This window comes from Rutidosis leptorrhynchoides, chromosome 2 (genome assembly GCF_046630445.1).
Source record: "Rutidosis leptorrhynchoides isolate AG116_Rl617_1_P2 chromosome 2, CSIRO_AGI_Rlap_v1, whole genome shotgun sequence".
NCBI lineage: Eukaryota > Viridiplantae > Streptophyta > Magnoliopsida > Asterales > Asteraceae > Rutidosis > Rutidosis leptorrhynchoides.
The window spans coordinates 612,147,646-612,169,979 of record NC_092334.1 but is presented as its reverse complement, the minus strand read 5'-3'; the positions used below and the strand labels follow the sequence as shown (position 1 = coordinate 612,169,979).

The window sequence follows — 22,334 nt, the reverse complement described above, 5'->3', positions numbered from 1 at the left end:
TGTATCTATTTAGTATTTCCATCCATGATAAAGTAAATCCTTAAAAAATTTCAGCTTCGTATGTATTTTTACTCATATTCATTTCTTATTAGAATCATTTGATAGTTACATATGTGCAACGTATTATGGGTCTATTTATGTTATTGAATATATCATACTCCAACCTTTTGTGGTTTATCTAATATTGTTTGCTTTTTAATCAACCTAACAAATATTCTATCAAATTCGATCATTTCAAAAACCCCGCGAAATCGCGGGTCTTTAACTAGTATTCATTAAAAGAGTGGCTAATAAATGTTTTCAAAACTCACTTAATTACCATTAAATTAGAAAATTTGTTTTGATTCTGTAATTGTTAATTTGCATCAGATTAGGGGTGTTGAAATATGTTTCTTTTAATGATAATAACATTAGGGTTCTATAAAATCGCCTCAAAATCAAGAACAAAAGCCTTGTGTTGAATCCAAGCTTCATGATGGATAATACTTAGCTGATATTTCGATTGATTCCAGTATTTTTCAATCTATTTTGAGTTGTACTGATTGTTTATCAATTTTTTTTTCTCGATTTTACCTCAATTGTTGTTAGATGAATTTTTTATTACAGTAAATTCTATTGACTTTTTCTTAGATACTTTGCAGATAATTTTTGACGATTCTATTTCGATTTCAATAGGCAATTACGGTGACGTAGTTCTGCTTCGTATTGTAAGTGTACCTTTTGTACAACGATTTATTAGTTTAGGGTTTTGATGTTGGATGTAGTTTCTTTTGCAATTGTAATACGGAGTCTATTAGAAATAGACGGTGAACCCTAAATCAGCTATCCATTCCAGAAAACCTTTTATTCTATTCCATTAGTTAGCGAAGCTTTCAATTTCGTTTTGCAAAATCAGGGTACATAATCACGACTCTATGAATCTGATTTTCCCAAACGATCTTCAATTCATAATCGTTTTATGAACAATTGATTTAAATAATCGATGGTTCTATTTCAATACGGTACGTGAGATTACTTTGTATATTCTATTTAAATGTGACGATTTATTGATTTATACATAGCAAGTGTTTGTTTAACTTTATTGGGACTGTTTTTTTTATCATTAGTTTCTTTGATTTGTATGCTTCATTAACTTAATCTTGATGTTAACTGTTAAAGCACAGGTACAGAGCCCAGAGGTGGTTTACCTATTTTTACTTATGTCTGATATATAAAGTTTGTGTTTTTATTGTTGATCTAAGGATTATAAGATGTGGGTTTGTTGAAATTATATTTATCTTGTATCTTAATATGTTACATGAAACATTATGATGTTGGCCATTATTTGCATCACTTACCCAACTGTATGATTATATCACGATTCATGATATTTAGTGATGCATCAGTTAAAAATCTACCATGGATTTCAAAAGAAAAAATAGTGTTAAAAATCTTATCTGTTGGTGATTCAATTGGTTAGTTTTCATAATCCTTGTTCAATTTATGAAAGTAAACTCTGTGATTTATATTTGTTATTTAACAGTACTCAATTGTTTCTTAACCTCATAATATAATAGTTTGCTGTATTTGTTAAATTAGGTTACGAGAATGAGAATTTCTGTTACTAACAATGAACTGATTGTCCAGTTTCTTTATTTACTTAATTTTTCCTTGTATGTTTTTCATATTCGGCCTATATTTTGTTATAATCTGATTTGCAAGACACGTGTTGTTTACTCTGATCGAATTTGAATATTACTTAACAAATTTAAATATGATTCAGGTATATATCTTCTACAACGATAGTCATTGCAAGGATCGTTTGAGTCGTATTCGGCGTTCAAATCAATCGTTCATCTTACAGATTCGAGGTAAATTGTTTAGTTTAATCTCTGAAATTGCTTAACCATTAAGTCCCTACTTCAGCTTTACAAAGTAGCTATTCTCAATAAAGATAACATAACTTCATCCGATATCGAGGCTAAATTATGTCATCTTGAAACAGAGAAAAATCAATTATTGGAAAAGGTTGCATCGTTAACTGCCGATTCAAGTTTTGGTAAAGAAAGATATATTCGGTTACAAGCTATATAACAATACTTCATCAACAAATTCTACTTTACTATATCTACTTTACAAGCTATATGGCATTATTCGGTTACTTGTACACTTATATTTGCACACAACTAAGAAGCATGGTTGACATTTTTACCTTTTTAGTGTTTGTTTGAGCAATATGACATTGTAACATTATGAGAATTGATCCATTATGAGGATTGATCCATTCATATGTAAATGAATAATATGTAGCTGTTTGACTTGCATGCTTTGTAGTTATTCAGAGTCTGAAGATGATCCTGATCAATATGTGCATTCTTTGTAATTATCATGGTATATTTGAGTTTTTGTACAACTTCCAGATTTATTGTAGCATTTGAATTTAGCAATCAATTTGAATCCTCAAGATTCGCCATATGTTTATCTGATTGCTGAAAAGAACAACTTTATATTATTGTTTGTTAAAACTCCAATACTACTCTTAGATTTTTTTTTACATTTCAAGCTATATTGATTGTGGGTTTTTGTTTCTACCCTAATACGACTCTTTGATTTTTGTTGCAATCGATAATCAAAAACGCTACTTCAGATGGATAATCATAATCACGAGATCATTGAACCATCAATAATTGCTGAAAAGGAAGGCGAGTCTGCTGCTGATGTTTTTAATCACGTTTCGAGTAAGTATTTCGTTTATTGTCTCCAATTCATAAGTGTGTTTTGTTGTTTTTTGTGTGCTTGAAGTTTTGCATTTATGATGTATTATAGTGTTCAGAATACTCCCCCAAATTGGAAGATAATTGCATTTTTCTTCTAAAACTGGGAGTAGGCTAAAACGCATTAAAAAAGTATGTACTGCAATTAAAAAATGGAATGAGCTATAACCACTTGATGACACTTTACGTGTTTACATTTTTTGTTGCTGCCTGGCATGGTGCATATATTTGATTGTTTATTACTTGGATATTTGATTGAAATAAGCAACAATATGTAATAAAACTATTTGGAGTGTTGTTAGAAGATTGGTGTTTGCTGTTGTTGTTTATACATTATGGAAGGAAATGAATGCTAGAATATTTTAAGATAATTCCAGAAGTCATAATGTGGTAAGTCGGTCATTTTGTGAAGTGGTTCGAATGAGACTATGTGAAGTCATACAGTTTAACAATCATGATGTGTCTGGCTTTTCATTTTAAATGTTGAATTTACAAGTGTGTTTTTTATGCAGCTTGTCTGACGTAGAAGGTTATTAGTCAAATTACTTGAAATTGTTATTTCGGGCTACGGTTTATTTCAAACCTGTTGGAAAGTAAAAATAAAGAATTAAGGGTTGTTGGAAATGGTCAAATGGATGAGAACATATGTTTATGTACATGAGCAAAACCTTCTGAAAAACTGATTCGTTAATATGTGCATGCTTCGTTAATGCAGATTCACTACCACGAAGGATTAATTTTTATTTGGCTCAGTATTATGGTCTTTTTTATTACCAACATTAGACATATGCCAATGTATTCAAGCTTTATATGACACCAAATCTTAACACATGGTGTAGTAATTTTTTATTAGCAACATCATATCAGTTGTTGTTGGTTTGTGTGTGTGATTGCAGATGGCAAATACATCCCTTCATGTTGTTGCCGGTCATAAGTGTGCTGAGGTGGTCAAGTATCTCTTGAAATTGAATGTGCCTGAAAACTTTGAGTTAGAAGCCAAAAACATAGACGTAAAATCTTAATTTACTCTCAAATGTTAAATTTTTCATTGGATTAAGGTGTGGGTTGAAGATTGTTGTGTATTAAATACCGATATCCCAATGCATAGTGTACGTTAATGTTTGTGATATTCAGTCTCGTGTTTATATTCGTGTATAATCCTCTTTTGAGCAATATTCGTCAAGAAAATGTTGATGTATACCTATATAATATTTACTACCCGTTAGCTAAATCTTGGATATATAAGTTGAAGGCCAGGTACAGTGAGAATGATCTTCACTCTCAAAGACATGTAAGCTGTTGAGATATGTATGTTGTTGGCATATGTAAGCTATTGGCATATTGTTCAAAAAAGTTTTATTTATCATACCTACAGTGACGGAACTTGAATCCGGATACAGATGGGGCGAGTGTAAAAATTCAATAAATACTAGTGAAATGACCTGTGGAATCACGGGTTTGTTTAAACGAAACAATTTAATGTCATGTTTTAAGTATTAACTAATGTAAATGCTAAAGTCATTTATTTTAATGACCTGTTCGACTAAAAAATTTGTCGTTGTTTTTACAAATATATAAAAATATGTATTTTCACATACATATGTAACGTAATTAATTTCGTAAAGAGAATCCATATGTGAATATTAATAATATAATAATTATAATTATAATTATTATAATAAAAATAAATAATAATAAAGTTTGCTCAAAGTTGAGTATTTATTTTTTTATTAATAATTATAATTATTAGTAATAATATTAAGTGCCTTTGAAATTTTTTTAGAAAAATTAAATTACAAAAATTATATAAAGGTTGTACAATGTAAATGTGAGATTAGTAATTACTTTTATAAAAAATTTCTTTAATTATTTAATTTTAAATTAATTAAGAATTATGACATCATGTACCAATTGTCTCTAAATTTATCTTTTTTCTTTTTATTTTTTTAATAAAGAAAAAACATATTTATGATGTCATCATTTTAGGAATTTAATAGAACTTATAGATTTCAAAGTCAGCAGAGGTAAACACTAAAAAAACTTTATTTTTTGATAATTTTTTTTTAGTGTAAACCTTTTTTTCCCGTTAATCCAGGTGAGGCGGATACCCCTTTTGGGATACACTAAGTTCCGCCCCAGCAAACCTATTCAGTTGAAACACGACATGAAAATGAAGTTGCTAGAAGGTAGAATGATACCGAGCCATCATCTCAAGTATCCGTATGCATTATTAAGACCTTCAAAGGTATAAACTTCAAATTACATTTGATTTTTTTTTAACCAGTATTGCCTACCTAATTCTTTTTGTATTTTAACAATCTCGACAGATAATTTCCAGTTGTTGTGACATTCTAATAACTTACATTGATGGTGAACAATGTTAGAAATTAACCACTGTTTGGCGATGCTTACACTGGAATGATCAAGCATAGGCCGCAAAACCACGATTTTCGGCAAGCGTAAGCAAAATCTCATGAAAAATGGTGCAGAGTTTACATTTAGGGTTTAAGGTTTAGGTTAGGGTTTAGGGTTTAGATTCTAGGGTGTAGGGTTTTGGGTTTAGATTTAGGGTTTAAGTTTAGGGTTTAGATTCTAGGGTTTAGGGTTTATATTTTAGGGCTTAGGGTTTAGGTTTGGGTTTAGGGTTTAGATTTAGGGTGCAGGGTTTAGAGGGTAGGGTTAGGGTTTTGGGTTTAGATTTGGGGTTTAGGGTTAGGGTTAGGGTTTTGGGTTTAGATTTGGGTTTAGGTTAGGGTTTAGGATTTAGATTTTAGGGTTTAGGTTTTGGGTTTAGATTTAGGGTTTAAGGTTTAGGTTAGGGTTTAGATTCTAGGGTGTAGGGTTTTGGGTTTAGATTTAGGGTTTATGGTTTACATTCTAGGGTTTATATTTTAGGGCTTAGGGTTTAGGCTTAGGGTTTAGAGTTTTTAGGGTTTAGGTTAGGGTGTAAGATTCAGAGTTTGGGTTTAGATTTAGGGTTTAGGGTTTAGATTTAGGGTTTAGGGTTTAGTTTAGGGTTTAGAGTTTAGGTTTAGGGTTTAGATTCTCGCGGGTGTAGGATTTTGGGTTTACATTTAGGGTTATTGTAGGGTGTAGGGTTTAGGTTTAGGGTTTAGATTCTAGGGTATAAGGTTTATATCTTAGGGCTTAGGGTTTAGAGTTTGGGTTTAGGGTTAGAGTTTTGAGTTTTGAGGGTTTGGGGTTTAGATTTAGGGTGTAGGGTTTAGGTTTAGGGTTTTGAGTTTAGATTTAGAGTTTAGGTTAGGGTTTAAGGTTTTGATTTAGGGTTTAGGGTTTTGAGTTTAGGTTTAGGGTTTAGGTTAGAGTTTAGGGTTTAGATTTTAGGGTGTAGGGTTTTGGATTTAGATTTAGGGTTTAGGTTTTAGGTTTAGAGTTTAGATTCTACGGCTTAGAGTTTATATTTTAGGGCTTAGGGTTTAGTGTTTTTAGGGTTTATATTAGGGTTTAGGGTTTAGATTTAGGGTGCAGGGTTTAGAGTTTAGGTTTAGAGTTTTGGATTTAGATTTAGGGTTTAGGGTTTGAATTTTAGGGTTTAGAGTTTAGGTTTAGGTTTTTGGTTTTAGATTTAGGGTTTAAGATTAGATTCTAGGATTTAGATTTTAGGGCTTAGGGTTTATAGTTAGAGTTTAGATTTAGTTTTTAATTCAAAGAATTTATAAGAGGTTATGGTTGAAGGTGTAGGGTTTAAATTTTAGGGTGTAAGGTCTTGATTTTATGGTTTAAATTATAGAGATTAAGGTTTAGATTAGAGTTACCTAATATTATCATATGAGATTAAGGTTTAGATTAGGTTTACATTGGTTTTACTAATTAAATTTATAATATGTATAAAATGATGTATTTTTACTATCATTTTAAGGTATGATTTAACTAATCTTAAATCATGTTGAATATTTAATGGATTTTTTAAAAGTAATGTAACCAGTACATGTAAAATATAGTTTGTGTTTGGTTCTACCTTCTACTAGCTTTTGCACAATAACTTTATCATCTGAACATTACCGCGAACAATCAACTTAATAGTCACGATGGCGCGTTGAATGTGACTAATATATGATTCGCGTTAATTGTTTTCAATATGAGCTATTGGGTTTTGTCGACGCTTATCGTCGTGTAAAAAATTAAACAGTAATTCATAACATAGCTTTGTCTCTACACCTATATCATTTCAAACATCACAAATTATTTGATGCATATAATTGAATTTAGTTACTTGTATTGAAAGAAGCAATGGGTTGGTGAATTGATACATGACATGAGTTTTGAATGAAACGAATTCATTAACCAATTTTAGGATCCGCTTCCGATCCAAGAATTTGTTCAAGTTTGATGTTAAAGGAAGCATGTATAAACTCAACACCTTCCAAATACAATATAATATGATATTAATAAATGATTTCAACTTTCAAAAATCCCGCAAAATCGCGGGTCTTTAACTAGTAAATATATAATTGGTAATTGATTAGTAACTTAAATAAAAAAACAAAAGGTCTCAAAAAAAAAAGTTAAAACGTCATTAGTCGATCACCATCAACAATTAATTACTACTTAATTCATCACTTGTATTTAACCAAAAAACACAACACTATACACATACAACTTAACAACAATTTCAACAATCATTATCATTCAAATTCTCTTCATGACTTCATCAACTCAAAATCACCACGACCACCATGCCACGTCAGCTCCACCACCAACACCTTCTTCCACCACCATCGCTGCCACGTCACCGTCCACCGATCTCCTTTCCCGCCTTCTCCACCGTCTTCCACCAAACCTCTCCACCACTCCCACCCTTCTCCGCCGACGCTCTTCCCTCACAAACACCGCCACCACCATATCACCACCACTTGTTCCCTTCACCGACCTCAACTCCACCCTACCCGCCACCCTCTCTTCAATCTCAAAACTCGGTTACTTTCAAATCACTAACCATCCCATACCCAGCCAACTCGCTCACTCAGCCGAGTCAGACTCACTCTTCATATTCCAACTTAATCATCACAAAATACACCAACACTTTCCCAAAAACTGGCCACTTGGATTTGATGACGATGATGATGACGACAACGACACGTTGTTTCTTGATTCGTGCTGTTCGACTGAGTCTACAGAATTGTCATTGACCAATTTACGCGAGTTTACGCGGGAAATGGAGAAGATTGGTTTAACTGTTGTGGAAGCGCTATTGTGCGCCATGGGGTTACAGAACCCGTTTGTTGATGATGTGACTAGTGTTTGTTCGTTGATGTTGTTATCTGAAGGTTCTGGGGAGAAAATGGTTGGGTCGGGTAAGCTTTACCCGTATGTGGTCGGGTTGCATTATCAGATTCGGAAGGGAAGATGGTCTTTGTTGTCGGATTCGGGTCCCGTTTATGTGGAACCCCAAATTGATTCGATCTTGGTTACGCTTGGAGACATTGCTCAGGTAATTTTAAATTAATCATTTTGGGATATATTTTACTTCGTATATAAGTTGAACGTAATCTGTTGCGTGTACATTTTTAATCCTTTAACAGTAATTAATGTTTTAGAAGCCTCTGATTATATTCTTTTAATTTAATTATCCGCATCTTTTTGGTTTTTGTACGGTGAATTTGTATCATTTACCTTATTTGTTGCATATATATATATATTTTTATAAGGAAAATGATACGCTTTATTTTGTTGTAGATATTGATAACCGCTATTAAAAAAGTATTCAGTAACCACCTTGTACAACATTATATAACATCTTAACGATAACCCTTAAAGCCGTCGTTAGCATTTTCATAAAACATATAATAGAAGTATACAACCAATCAAAAGTTTTATTCAACATATATACCCTTTTTTTTTTTTTTTTTGAAAATTATATATTGTTTTGAGACAGAAAATCAGCGTTTTTGGGCTTTGTTAACTACAATGGCCGCCAAATGGACCCAACGTACCAACAGCTTGATTTGATATATTAAACAATGATATGATTATTTTAAACAAAGTATTTTGCTTGACATTAATAAGTCTCACAACTAAAAAACAAACCTAAAACCAACCTAACAAAAAAAAGAATTTTTTGCCAAAACCGTATCTATCCCAACTCTCTTTATTGTACCCGTATGGTCAATTTTTTTTTATATGAAAAACGTATACTCGCATGTGGGAGTTGCGGGATGGTAAAAAAAATGGGGGTACCACATTTGGGGGATGAGGGATGCTGTGAATTCTGCAACAACCTGCAGTCTGTCAGGAGAGAGAAATTTATTTGGGGGGTTCCGCATGTCCCAAGTGCGGGATGGTCCCACCAAACCCTAACTTTAATTACGTGTCACAATAATAAGGGGTACCGCATGTCCCAATTGCGGAACCCTTAACCTGAACCCTAGCTTCCAGTCCCTTTTTAATATGAGTTCATTAAAGCTGAAAAAAGCTGCTAGATTCGTTTTTTTTCAGTCTTTTCAGAATTATTTATCTAACCCAATTCTACCAAATTCGGAACCCATAATTTAGTGTCTTATTTAAACCGGTAATATTTAGAACATTTAACAAACACTTCAATTCACATAAATGTAAATATTTTCCTAATCTTATTCTAAAATAATGGTTCTATCTCGTCCAATTTTTATTCATCTTTTTTGGGGTGATGACGTTACTTTTCAAGATGGATGCCTTATTAGTGAAGATAATTCGGCAAAAAATGATTTTCTACTCTGTAACAAGGTTGATTTCTCTTGGTTTGTTGATATGGTCTACCGACATGTTCGAGTTGCAAAAGAGGTATGGGCATTGGAACTCATACTTTGGTATGAGTTTAATGGTTCAGTATACAACAATCAAATATTTGACAACAATGGTTTCGAGACAATATATTTTTTGGGTGAGCGAAATTCAGAATATCAAGCTCAATTCGAAGTTAGGTTGGCGAGCATCATTCCCACACAAGAATCTCGTATTGTGAGTCGGATGCATAGTGTTATGCAATCCTCACAAAACATTCATTATGAACACGGAGGTCCATCCACATCTCACAACCATGAAGATGAAGCCATGGAGGAAGAGGAAGGTGACGATGCCGATGATGCAATGTCACAAGAAAGTAATGACACTGTAGAGAGATTTAACATCCAAGAAGAAGTTTCAGATGACTCTGAAAATGAAGAGGATGAGGAAAATGAAGTGAATGAGGAGGAGACAATCATAGGAACTAAACAAACGAGAAGAATAATATCACGGTTTGGGTTCCTTAATTCGCAAGTTGATGATGAAGGTCGATTTCCATTCGATGAAGATGACGAACCAAATTTTACTTTTTGGTCTAATGAGACCTCTGAATTAGTCTTTGAAGGAATGACTTTTCAAAGTAAAGCCGAATTTATGTTCGCTATTCGGAAGTGGAACATAAAGAATAGTAGAGAGATTATTATTACTGATACAAGGCCAGACTATACCCAAATAAAATGTTTCACAAGAGGAAAAAAGTACAAGGGTCCCCAAGAAGCTTTTCCATGTATGTGGAGTGTTACTGGTTCAAGTAAGAACAAGTACCATATATGGCATATTTCAAAGTGGGTCGATAGCCAAAATTGTTACGGGTATGTTCGGGGTAACAATAATCGTTGTTTAACATCAAGCTTGATTGCTACTAATATTGCATGTCAAGTCAATGCAAACATGGCTTATCCCGTTAAGCACATCCAAGCACACATAAAAGATACTTGGAATGTGGACGTCAGTTATGCTAAGGCATGGAATGCAAGGCGGATTGCTATCGAACGAATTTTTGGAACATGGGAGAGTAACTTTGCTAAGTTGCCTAGGTATATAGATGAATTAGAGCATACTAACCCAGAGACCATTGTAAGGTTTGAGCATGGCCCACAAAGTACGAGCTAGGCGTTTACATTCAAGTTTGTATTTTGGGCATTTGGCCCGTCAATTAGAGCATTTAATATGTGCATCCCTATGATTTGTGTCGATGGCACACATTTGAAAGGCAGCTACAAGGGTAAGTTGCTTACGGCGGTTACAAAAAATGCTAACGGGCATATACTGCTTGTTGCATTTGCAATGGTTGATAAAGAAAGTAACGAAAGTTGGTCATGGTTTTTGCATCTATTCAGAATTCATGTTGCCTCACGTAATCTGATGTGCGAAATCGTGTCTATAATTTATCTTAAGGAAAATACCGGTTTTAAAGATTGCTACACACTAACGGGCAGTGTACCCGATCGTGTAGTAGTATAGATAATGGTAAAATCCGTGTATCGTTCCAAGGACAGTATATCAGTCAAACTAGAATTAGAAACTATATTATGATTAACTAAGTTAATTAAAGTAAAAGTACAAGTTTTATGTTTTGTGGCTGTTTTAACGATTTAGCCAAATCAAAGAAGGTTAAATGTAAAAACAATATTTTTAGTCTTTTGGTTTATAAAATGCAAATAAATGCAAATAAAGCAAGTAAGATAGGTTTTGAATTAAATCAAAGAGAGGAAATGTTCATCTAGATATTTTACCCTCGGTATTGGATGTAAATTAGATATTAAGCCCTGATTGAATGATTATGTGTGTAGTTATCTAATAGGTTTTACTAAGAGTTCTCTCGAATAAACACGCAAATACAATAACAAGCTCAAGGGTTCCCTTTTCACTATAGTTCTTGTATTTGTAATCAAATAACTATAAGCATGCTAATCACCTAAATCGACTCGCCAAGAGTTCTCTTTAGCAAATATTCAAACTAGAATTACTAAGCGAGGGTTCCCTATAACTTAGACCTTTTCGTTTGTGACTAGTTGATCAACAAGATTAAAGACTTGAATAACAATTGCCTTTGCGTTCGCTCTACACAATTCATTCCTATTTTGTCTAACCGTTTTAATCTAGTTTACCCCCTTGGTCCGGTTTAGCAAACAATCAATCTAAGACAAGTTGATTGTAAATCAATATGATACATCAACAAGAGTTCTCTTTATCAACAACATATCAATTAACTAGATACAAATGGTTTTAACAACAATAAGCATGGTTCTCTATTCAAGCTTCAATCTAACACACATAATACATTCAATCAACAAGATTACATCCAATACCTTGGTTATTAATCTAGACAAACATTAATGAAACTAGCCAATAATCATTGTAACAGACAACAATTCACTCAAATTATAAACTGAAATCATTTCTGAGAACAAGTATATAACCTACAAGAACAAGAGTTCTTGGATGAAGAAGATGTTGATGGATGATGCTTTGATCTTTGGCCTCTTCAAAGAGGATGGAATTCTCCAAGATGCTCCTGAAAATCGTCTCTAAACTTCTCTGTACGTAACTCTATGAAAACAGTCCCCAAAACTGACATTTTAAGGTGGAGAAATTAGGTAAAAAGCAGAAAGTTCGGTCACACCTACTTTGGGACGTCGTCCTAAAAGGCAGGACGGCGTCCCGGTTAAATGAACAAGACGGCGTCCCGAAATTCAAAACGGCGTCCCAGTTAGCAAGCCAGGACGGCGTCCCTGGACCCTAGACGGCGTCCTGGTAGGCTTTTAGGCACTGTTTCGTTTCTTTTTAATATTAGCTCATTTGGACGAACTTTTATATAACGGAAGCCTTGTTTTATCATTTTAGAGTGCTATCTTGATACTAACTCGTATCGGGATCAACCGATGTCATAAATCATCGAAATTCTTTGCAAACTACTCTTCCGATACAAATTCGCGCATCTTGACATATCCCTTGTAGATCATCTTCATTATCTTCGAATATAGAGCATTTTTAGTGATATTGCGATAGATATATATGATGTAATTGAGCAATATCAAAACACCCCACACTTAAACCTTGCTTGTCCTCAAGCAATTCTTTCGTTACAAAGTAGAACACAATCATAATCACACAATATAGATTACATACATTACATGAATCACTCGGAGCACACGAAACACACACGTAGATATGAAACACAACTCACACTATATGAAACACACGCTTTAAGTAACACACTCACGCTATATACACTATGGAAACACATGCTTTAAGTATAGTATACTTTTATTGAAATCACACGCACGCTTTATGCACAATGGAAACACACACACACATTTTTGGGAGATTTGAGCCAAGTATCCGAAAAATTTGATCCTAGGGAAATCAGGACCTTGATGAAAACGTTTTAAGGTTTTGAAAATATCATGCTAGTTTTTAAATACTAGACACGTTTTCCGATTTTGTCGGATTTTCTTAATTTTGAAAAATGAGTGCGGGTTTCCCGCTATTGGTCAAGCCAATCCCTCCCACGGTACCTAACATTACAAGATGTTGGTAGAAAATAATGTGCTTAGGAGGATACACATTACGTCCGGATATCATTGACAATTATGAGGTAATCGTCTAATCCGTTAAGTCAATCATAAAGATTGAAGTTTATCAGGCTTAAAAGCTGATATATTACCTTTCCGGAGGTTATCCACTGGGAATCTGATCAATCACTGACAATTTGTGTATCATGGTGCGCTTCCCATTTGGCTAGCAAATCTCCCTCATTGAGATAAGCTTTGACTACCAGTTTCCCTGTTTGATGTTGAGGCCTGGTAGATTTCCAGTCGATTTTAGCAATGACTTTTCAAGACTTTTCGTCACCCTACAACTGGTCTGGACTACAACTTCTGAAATAAATCAGCAAGTGTGTCGTTCGGGAGACTTGACTCCCTTTAGGATGGAATAGATACATCCTATTGGTCATAAGAGGTGGTCGGACGCAACATTGTCCTTGTTAGGAGAAACAATGAGGATCGTCCTTAAGGTTTTCGATCTGGCGCGAGATCCGGTTTCCGACCACGCTATACAATCACCGCTCTCTCACGGTTTACACTCGTTTTGGTACAAGTGACCTACTCGTTAGCTTACTAAACTAGTAGGATTTTCATTCAAATAATTGAATGATGGAGCAACTTCAAAGACTATTAATAATTTAAAATGCAAAACAACATTTGTTTTCTAAATTTTAAGACCATAATGTGTATAAAATGTTTTTCGGGCTTTTAATCGTTTTTAAGGCTGCTTGAAAATTTTAAAAAATTTTTATATAAGCTTATAATCAATTAAATTTATAAAATATCTTTAAAAATTTATATTTATGATGGAAATTCGGTTGTTAAACCTGATCTTAATCCGTCTATAAATTTTAAAATCAATTTTATAAGTTATTTTGCCTTTAACGCCTTATTTTTAGTAAAACGAGTTCCCAATAAATTTCTACTCCCCACCCCACACTTGAGATCATGCAAGGCCCTCATTGCATGAAATCAGAAAAAGGTTTAAATTTAGAGGGCAAAGTGATAGGGTGATTGTAGAAATTTCCAATTTTTAACCTGTAAATCGTGGAACAAGTAGACGGATGCCGCTGAACTTACTGCCAGCATAAGAACATCGTCTAGTCCGCGATTATCATCATACACACATCATAATATCAAATGTCGCTGAACTTAATGCCAGTCTTGGAAGTTCAATCATGCTGCACAAATAAACAAACCACACAAAGCATATAAAAATAACGGTGTTTTTACAACCACATCCGTTTATCAAACCACACATTAGTATATTATTACAAACCGAAATTGTATCAAAATACATCACACAAATAAAATAGTCTCAAACCAAAGTACAAAATGATCAAATAGGCACGCAGGCCTAGTTATCAAACGGCCAAAAATAATTACCCGAACCATCTCTGTACGGGCGTCCCTGTGGATATTGCTGCTCAAATCTGTTCCGAGCATCCTGCAACGCAGCGGTATTATCATAAATCGGGTGAGGCGGAGGTGGGTTTTGAGGATCCGTGTAATATTGGGGTGTCAGACGTGTCGTCCCATAGTACTGCTCGGGGTTGGAATAAAACAACTCTGAGTTATGGTTATTCCAATCAATACCATAACTCATCCATCCCTGATCGTGCACTTGAGCAATCTGTCGTTGCTCCATTCGCTGCTGACTATCCCACATTCGATCGTTGTGCATCCTTTGTTCGTTCGGGCTCAACCTCATATTATTAACACTACCAACCAAACTGTCCCAACTTGATTGGGACGGATGCCACGGAACCTGTTCATCAACATTGGTCTGTGCCTCCATTTCTGCCTCCTCTTGCTGCTGCTGTTCCTGTTGAACACCACTGCTACTCGCGCCACCTGCACCTGCTGCCACAAAGGGGACCAAATGCCCATTTCTGTCTTTCATAATGATTTCGGCATTAATATAAAAAACCTTTTTCAAAGGTTTCATTATACTCGGTAATTCCTGTAATCTGTCGAAATCAATGTTAAAGTGTCGAGCAAATCGGGTTATGTAGTGCCCCCCCAAAAGTGGCTTCCGTACCCGCGTCTCGGTAGCAATGGAAAGAAAATAGTTACCGATTAACCCAGGAATATCGGTATAGGCCCCCCGCTTGATCTGATCCATAATCCACAAATCTAAGGTTTTCACCTTCTCATTACCCTCTATCCTTGCATTAAAAGTACATGCAATGAGTCGGTGAAGCAGCTTATCATCTCGGGCTGCGATTTCATTGTACCGATGTTTGCTTGATCGAAAATGAGCCGGCGCAATATTTAGCTTACAGATTCGGCGCCAATAAGAGGTATCATCAAACTGATGTCGGCCAACGTAATCCGAAGCCCTCAAGTACTCACCTAACTGTGTGTCGGTGAGTTCCTCAAAAATACCCAAAATTCTACACACTTGAAAACTGCTCAAACCCCTGTCTTGGCCTCCAAGACGAAACCGTAGAAACTCAGCGGATAAATAATCGGCTACATTGCTAAACCGCATTGTAGAGTAGAATTCTTTAAGAAGCACCGGGTAGATTGGTTCATTAATGCTAAAAAGATGTTCCCAGGCGTGGGCTACTACTCTATTGTATGGAATGGCGAGTAGATTAGTAACATGTCGGCGCATGCCCGCCTCCTCCAATGGCCCCCAAATGAAATACCAAGTAGCATTAATGGGCCTGCGGTTTATTCTTTCAAAGGTTTCGGTGTAGTCATCGTCATTCTGTACCTGATTTAACCAAACCCTAGGATCATTGAGATCCTCCCCTTCTTCTTCTCCCGAAGAAGATGATGAATGAGGTTGTTCTTGTGGTGGTGGTGGTTGTCTTGGTGGAGCTAAACCTGATGGTCTTCCCCTTTTAGGCGCCGGTCCTCCCCTGCTTGTTTGTCCCTGCAAAACATTAAACACAAAACCAAAAGAACATAGAAACCGTTGTGTTAATGTTAGCCAAAATATAACCGAATAGCAGGAGAGATTAATCACTCAATTCCTAGTTCAAAAGTAGTATGATTCATTTACACAAAAGTGCACGTTCACAAGTTTATACCAGAGTCAACCAAAGTCAACTTGAATTCATTAATACACTTTCAAAAATGAAAATCATAACATCACAATGTAACACAAACATAGGACTTAAAAGATTCAAGTATGTTGTGTCATAGGTCATAGCATTTAACTTTGCATTCTAAACATATTCAACACTAATCATAATACAATTTTTCACAATTTTTAGCTCAAATGACCTTATAACAACATACATTATGGCATTCCATTCTATTAAATTGATTCAACAGGCCCATACATGTGAAAAACAAGCATACATACTTCAAAATTTCATTACAATTCACAATATGCTTAGCAATTCACTAACTTTCAAAAACGACCCGGCCAAATTGACATCAACATCATCAACACAATCAATTACTTCACAAGAATCATAATCATTAACCCAACATCATGAATTAGACACTCAAAATTCGGATTTAAATTTTACAAACCCTAGCATCATGAACAAACCCTAAAGAACATGTAATCTTTGCAAAATAAACACATTAGGGCAATTAAAACAATCTAAGGCATGTTAATCTTCACAATAATCAAGCAAATCAAACACCCCACACTAATCTTTAACCAATTGATATATATAAACATACAATGTAAGTAATTGATAAAGAAAAGTGAAGAAATGTAGAATCCATACCCAGAAGTTCATGATTAGAGGCTTGAAATTGAAGAGGAAATCACGAATTTGATGTAGAAATTTAGGGTTCTTGAGAGTGGTTCGGTTTTTGGGCAGAGAGAAATAGATAGAATGTGTTTTGGGGATAGGAAATAAGTGGTAAGGGTATAAAAACACGTATTTTTTTTTCTGAAACAGGGGTCCGGGACGGCGTCTTTAAATGAGGGACGGCGTCTTGATACGATATCCGGGACGGCGTTTAGCAAACTAGACGGCGTCTTGATCTGAAAACCGGGACGGCGTCTTTGGCATTTGGGACGGCGTCCCGTATAACTAAAACCCACTGATCTGCAATTTTGAGTCGTTTGCGTTTCGAGGTCATCCGGTAATCGTTTTGTACCAAACAAAAATTTATAATACACACAAAACAAACCTAATTACAATGGTGAACCTTTTTTACGAGTCGTTCACCCAACTCGTCCCCGTTTTGATTTAAGCGTTTTTGTTGAAGTTGAGGCTAACCTCATCCTCAATTTCCAGGGGACCATCAACGTAGTTTTTGACCCGGTGGCCATTCACTTTAAAAGTATCGCCTTTCCAGTTCACTATTTCAATTGTACCATAAGGGTACACTCTTTTAACCACATATGGTCCCGTCCATCGGGACTTTAGCTTTCCTGGCGATAACTTAAAACGAGAGTTATAAACAAGGACACGGTCTCCTTCCATGAATTCTTTCGGGTGTTTCAACCGTTTGTCGTGCCATTGTTTCGTCTTTTCCTTGTAAATTAGAGAGTTGTCATAGGCTTCAAGCCTCAACTCGTCTAATTCATTCAATTGGGTCAAACGTAACCGACCCGCTTCTTTGTAATCCAAGTTGCATGCCCTTAATGCCCAATGAGCTTTATGTTCAATCTCCAACGGGAGATGGCATGCTTTTCCGTATACCATACGGAAAGGAGTAGTTCCAATCGGTGTTTTGTAGGCCGTGCGAAATGCCCACAATGCATCATATAACTTGTTGGACCACTCTTTTGGATTAGCACCAACGGTCTTCTCTAATATGCGTTTTAATGACCGGTTGGTGTTTTCTACTTGCCCACTCGTCTGAGGATGATAGGATGTTGAAATTTTATGGATTACTCCATATCTTTTCAACACCTTTTCCATTTGCTTATTGCAAAAGTGGGTGCCCCGGTCACTTATTAGAGCTTTAGGCGTGCCAAATCTAGAGAAAAGCTCCATCAAAAAATTTACTACTACTCGGCCATCATTTGTTGGTAGAGGCTTTGCCTCCGCCCATTTAGACACATAATCTATGGCGACAAGTATGTAGAGATAAGAGTGAGATTTTGGAAAGGGGCCCATAAAGTCAATTCCCCAAACATCGAACACCTCGCATACTTGGATGCTTTGTTGAGGCATTTCATCCCGTTTAGTTATTTGACCCGCCCGTTGGCACGCGTCACAAGCCTTGCAAACAGCGTAGGCATCTTTGAATATTGTAGGCCAATAGAAACCGGCCTCGTAAACTTTCTTCCCCGTAATTTGGGGACCAAAGTGCCCACCTGTTGGACCACGGTGACAGTCAAGCAGAATTTCGGTGCATTCCTTCCCCGAAACACACCTGCGAATAATTCCATCCGCACATCGCCTGAATAAATAAGGGTCTTCCCAAAAATAGTATTTTAGGTCACTAAAGAATTTCTTTCTTTTCTGATGTGACCAACCAGTTTCTAGGTACCCTCCAACAATATAATTGGCGAAGTCAACAAACCACGGATCCTCCACCTTCTCTACTCTCATTAGGAATTCTCCGGGAAAATCATCTTTAATACTCGATTCATGGAGTACTTCAAGATTGGGATTTTCGAGTCTAGAAAGATGGTCCGCTGCAAGATTTTCTGCACCTTTCTTGTCCTTAATCTCGATATCAAATTCTTGCAAAAGCAAGACCCACCTTAACAATCGAGGTTTTGCATCCGGCTTAGAGAAAAGATATTTTAATGCAGAATGATCAGTGAAGACAACAGTCTTTGATAGGACAAGATAAGATCGGAATTTGTCAAAGGAAAAGACGATCGCAAGGAGCTCTTTTTCTGTTGTTGTGTAATTTAATTGGGCTCCTTGTAAAGTCTTGCTTGCATAATAAATGGGTTGAAAACGTTTCTCAACCCGTTGGCCCAAAACTGAACCAACCGCAAAATCCGATGCATCACACATTAGCTCGAATGGTAATGACCAATTTGGAGCTATGATGATTGGTGCGTTGACAAGTTTCTCTTTTAAAATTTTGAATGCCTTAGTGCATTCACTTGTGAAAACAAAGGGTGCATCTTTTTCAAGAAGTTTATTTAATGGCGTTGCAATTTTTGAAAAATCCTTAACAAATCGCCGGTAGAACCCGGCATGCCCAAGAAAGCTTCTCACACCCTTTACGTTTGAAGGAGGTGGAAGGTTGGCGATGACGTCAACCTTTGCTGGATCCACCTGAATACCAACACTTGAGATTTTGTGCCCTAAGACAATGCCTTCTTTAACCATAAAGTGGCATTTCTCCCAATTTAGCACTAAGTTCGACTTCTCACACCTGATTAGCATTTTCTCCAAATTTAGAAGGCATGAATCAAAAGTGTCACCGAAGACTGAAAAGTCGTCCATGAACACTTCCATGCAATCCTCAATCATATCGTGGAAAATGGCCATCATACACCTTTGGAATGTCGCAGGAGCATTACATAAACCAAAGGGCATTCGGCGATATGAGAAGGTGCCATAGGGACACGTGAAGGTAGTCTTTTCTTGATCTTCGGGGGAGATGGGAATTTGAAAGTACCCCGAAAAACCATCTAGGAAACAATAAAAGCTATTTCCTGCAAGTCTCTCTAACATTTGATCAATAAATGGTAGAGGAAAATGGTCTTTTCTTGTGGCTTCGTTTAACTTTCGATAATCTATACAAACCCGCCACCCCGTAACAGTTCGTGTTGTGATAAGCTCGTCCTTATCATTGGTGGTAACAGTTATACCACCCTTTTTAGGAACACAATGAATCGGGCTTATCCACGGACTGTCTGAAATCGGGTAGATTAGACCCGCATCTAGCAATTTAATGATTTCCTTCTTTACAACATCTTGCATATGAGGATTTAGTCTCCTTTGACGTTGCACCACTGGTTTGGAATTCTCTTCCATTAAGATCTTGTGCGTGCAATAAGAAGGACTAATTCCTTTTATATCATGGATTTTCCATGCAATGGCCGGTTTGTGGGCCTGTAGCAAGGAAACAAGACGTTCTTTCTCATTTTGAGAGAGAAGTGAGGAAATAATTACCGGAAGCTTTGAATCTTCCTGAAGGAAAGCGTACTCAAGATGATCAGGGAGCGGTTTAAGCTCCAAAATGGGAGGTTCCTCAATTGAGGATCGACTCCGGTACTCGCTATCCTTACTCAGGGTTTCTATTTCCTCTTCAGTTGGTTCACACTCATTGGCCATCAAAAATGTGGCCATCACATCCATTTCTTCTTCGGTGAATTCATCATCTCCATTTGCCAAATCGTATACACCTGTTTCATCCGATTCGGGAGATTCCTGCAAGAACTCATAATGCGAATCTATGCCTTGCATAAAATAACAAGTATCATCCGAAGATTCGGGATATTTCAATGACTTGTCAATTGCAAAAGTCGCACTAGCTTCACCAATTCTAAGGGTCAACTGCTGGTCATAAACATCAATGACACATCGAGCAGTATTTAAAAATGGCCTACCCAAAATAATTGGTATTCTCTCATCAACTTCCATGTCTAAAACCACAAAGTCAGCCGGGAAAATCAGATTCCCGGTCTTAACTAACAAATTCTCTATTATTCCTCGAGGGAATTTTATAGAGCGATCGGCTAGTTGAATAGCCATTCGTGTGGTTTTGAGTTCTCCAGGGTTTAATTTAAGGTAAATTGAATAGGGCATTAAATTGATACTAGCCCCCAAATCGGCTAATGCCCTCATGCAATCAAGGTCACCCATTAGACATGGAATAGTAAAACTACCCGGATCTTGAAGCTTTTCAGGAAGTGTGTTAGACACAAGCGCGGAACATCTAGCATTTAAGGTTACTGATGAAACGCTTTCCATCTTCTTTCGGTTAGTAAGTAAGTCTTTTAGAAACTTAGCATACTTTGGCATTCCGGAGATAACATCAATAAAAGGCATGTTTATGTTTATCTGTTTGAACATATCTAGAAATTTTAGTCTTTCGGCTTCCAGCCTTTCTTGTTGTTGTTTTCTTGGGAATGGGAGCGGTGGTTGATATGGTTTCACTACAGGTTTTTCCCGTTCTTCCTTTTCAACCACTTTTTCCGGCTCCTTAACCGGTTCATCGTTTTGGTTCAATGGAACCCTGAAATCAGAATTTTCGGGCATTTTTGGAGCATCATACGCCAAACCACTCCGTGTGGTGATAACATTGGCGTGCTCATTTCTGGGGTTCTTGCTGGTATCGCCCGGTAAACTACCGGGTTTTCTCTCACTCAGTAAATTGGCTAAACCACTCATTTGTTTTTCCAAATTTTGGATTGATGCTTGTTGGTTACGAAACTGATGTTCGTTTTTCTCGTTGGTTTGATTAATGTTGGTGACAAGCTGAGTTTGTGATGCTATTAACTTTTCCAACATACTCTCTAAATTTGACTTTTTCTCCTCCTGTTGGGGTTTTTGATAATAACCCGGAGTTTGTTGTTGGAACCCACTACTTGACCCTTGTTGAAAATTAGAATTTTGACTTTGAGGGTTGTAGGGGTTGTTAAAGTTACGGTTAAATTGGGCTCTACCCTGAAACTGGTTATTATTTCTTTGGCTTACAAAAGCCACTTCTTCTTTTTGAGCCATGGTTAACCCGGCATCACAATCTTTACCTAAGTGTAGACCACCACAGTATTCACAACCTACTTTCATACTATGGATTTCTTTTGTGATTTTGTCCATGTTTCGGACAACACCGTCTATTTTTACACCTAGGGAGCTGAAGTCATCATAAGCACCGGCGCTTTGGACTTGAGCATTTCGAGTAATTGGGCGTTCTTGATGCCACTCATGAGAATAATCGGCTAATTTCTCGATTATCTCATAAGCCTCTTGCTCGGTTTTGTCCATAATTGAACCTCCGGATGCTTGATCAATGGAAATTCGGGTTGCAACTTCGCAACCCTTATAGAAGATTTGAACCTGTTGAAAGGTATCCAAACCATGGTTTGGACAACCTCTAAGCATTTTGGAAAATCTATTCCATGCTTCGTACAAGGTTTCCATAGGCTTTTGACAGAACTGGGTAATCTCCTGTTGGAGTCTCGCTGACTTAGATGCTGGAAAATATTTCTTAAGAAATTTTTCCATCATACTATCCCATGTTCTTATCGTAGCCTCGACTAATGAATCTAACCAACTTCTTGCTTCCCCGTGGAGTGTCCACGGGAAAAGTCTTAGAAATATAGCCTGGTCAGTTTCTGGTTTTAATTTGAAAAGAAGACATATCTCTTCAAAGAGACGAATATGTTCGTTTGCGTCTTCATTAGGAC

General features: G+C 36.2%; 1 protein-coding gene and 1 long non-coding RNA gene across 4 annotated transcripts in view; both read left to right on the top strand.

The window, feature by feature from the left end:
- Positions 1-339: 339 nt before the first annotated feature.
- On the top strand, positions 340-3,269 carry LOC139893491 (uncharacterized). Of its 3 annotated transcripts, none has more exons than XR_011774561.1 (6): positions 340-511; positions 642-707; positions 1,763-1,850; positions 1,985-2,038; positions 2,314-2,370; positions 2,627-3,269. It is a non-coding gene; the product is annotated as an uncharacterized lncRNA (long non-coding RNA). The 3 variants fall into 3 exon arrangements; XR_011774563.1 differs by having other exon boundaries at positions 631-707; XR_011774562.1 differs by having other exon boundaries at positions 631-2,038.
- A 4,147-nt stretch (positions 3,270-7,416) lies between these two features.
- The window catches only part of LOC139890015 (uncharacterized), a 29,748-nt gene continuing 14,830 nt past the window's right edge, over positions 7,417-22,334 (top strand). Inside the window, exon 1 of the mRNA XM_071872921.1 lies at positions 7,417-8,205. Within this exon, the coding sequence (XP_071729022.1) occupies positions 7,417-8,205 (789 nt within the window). The remainder of the gene's footprint in view (positions 8,206-22,334) is intronic.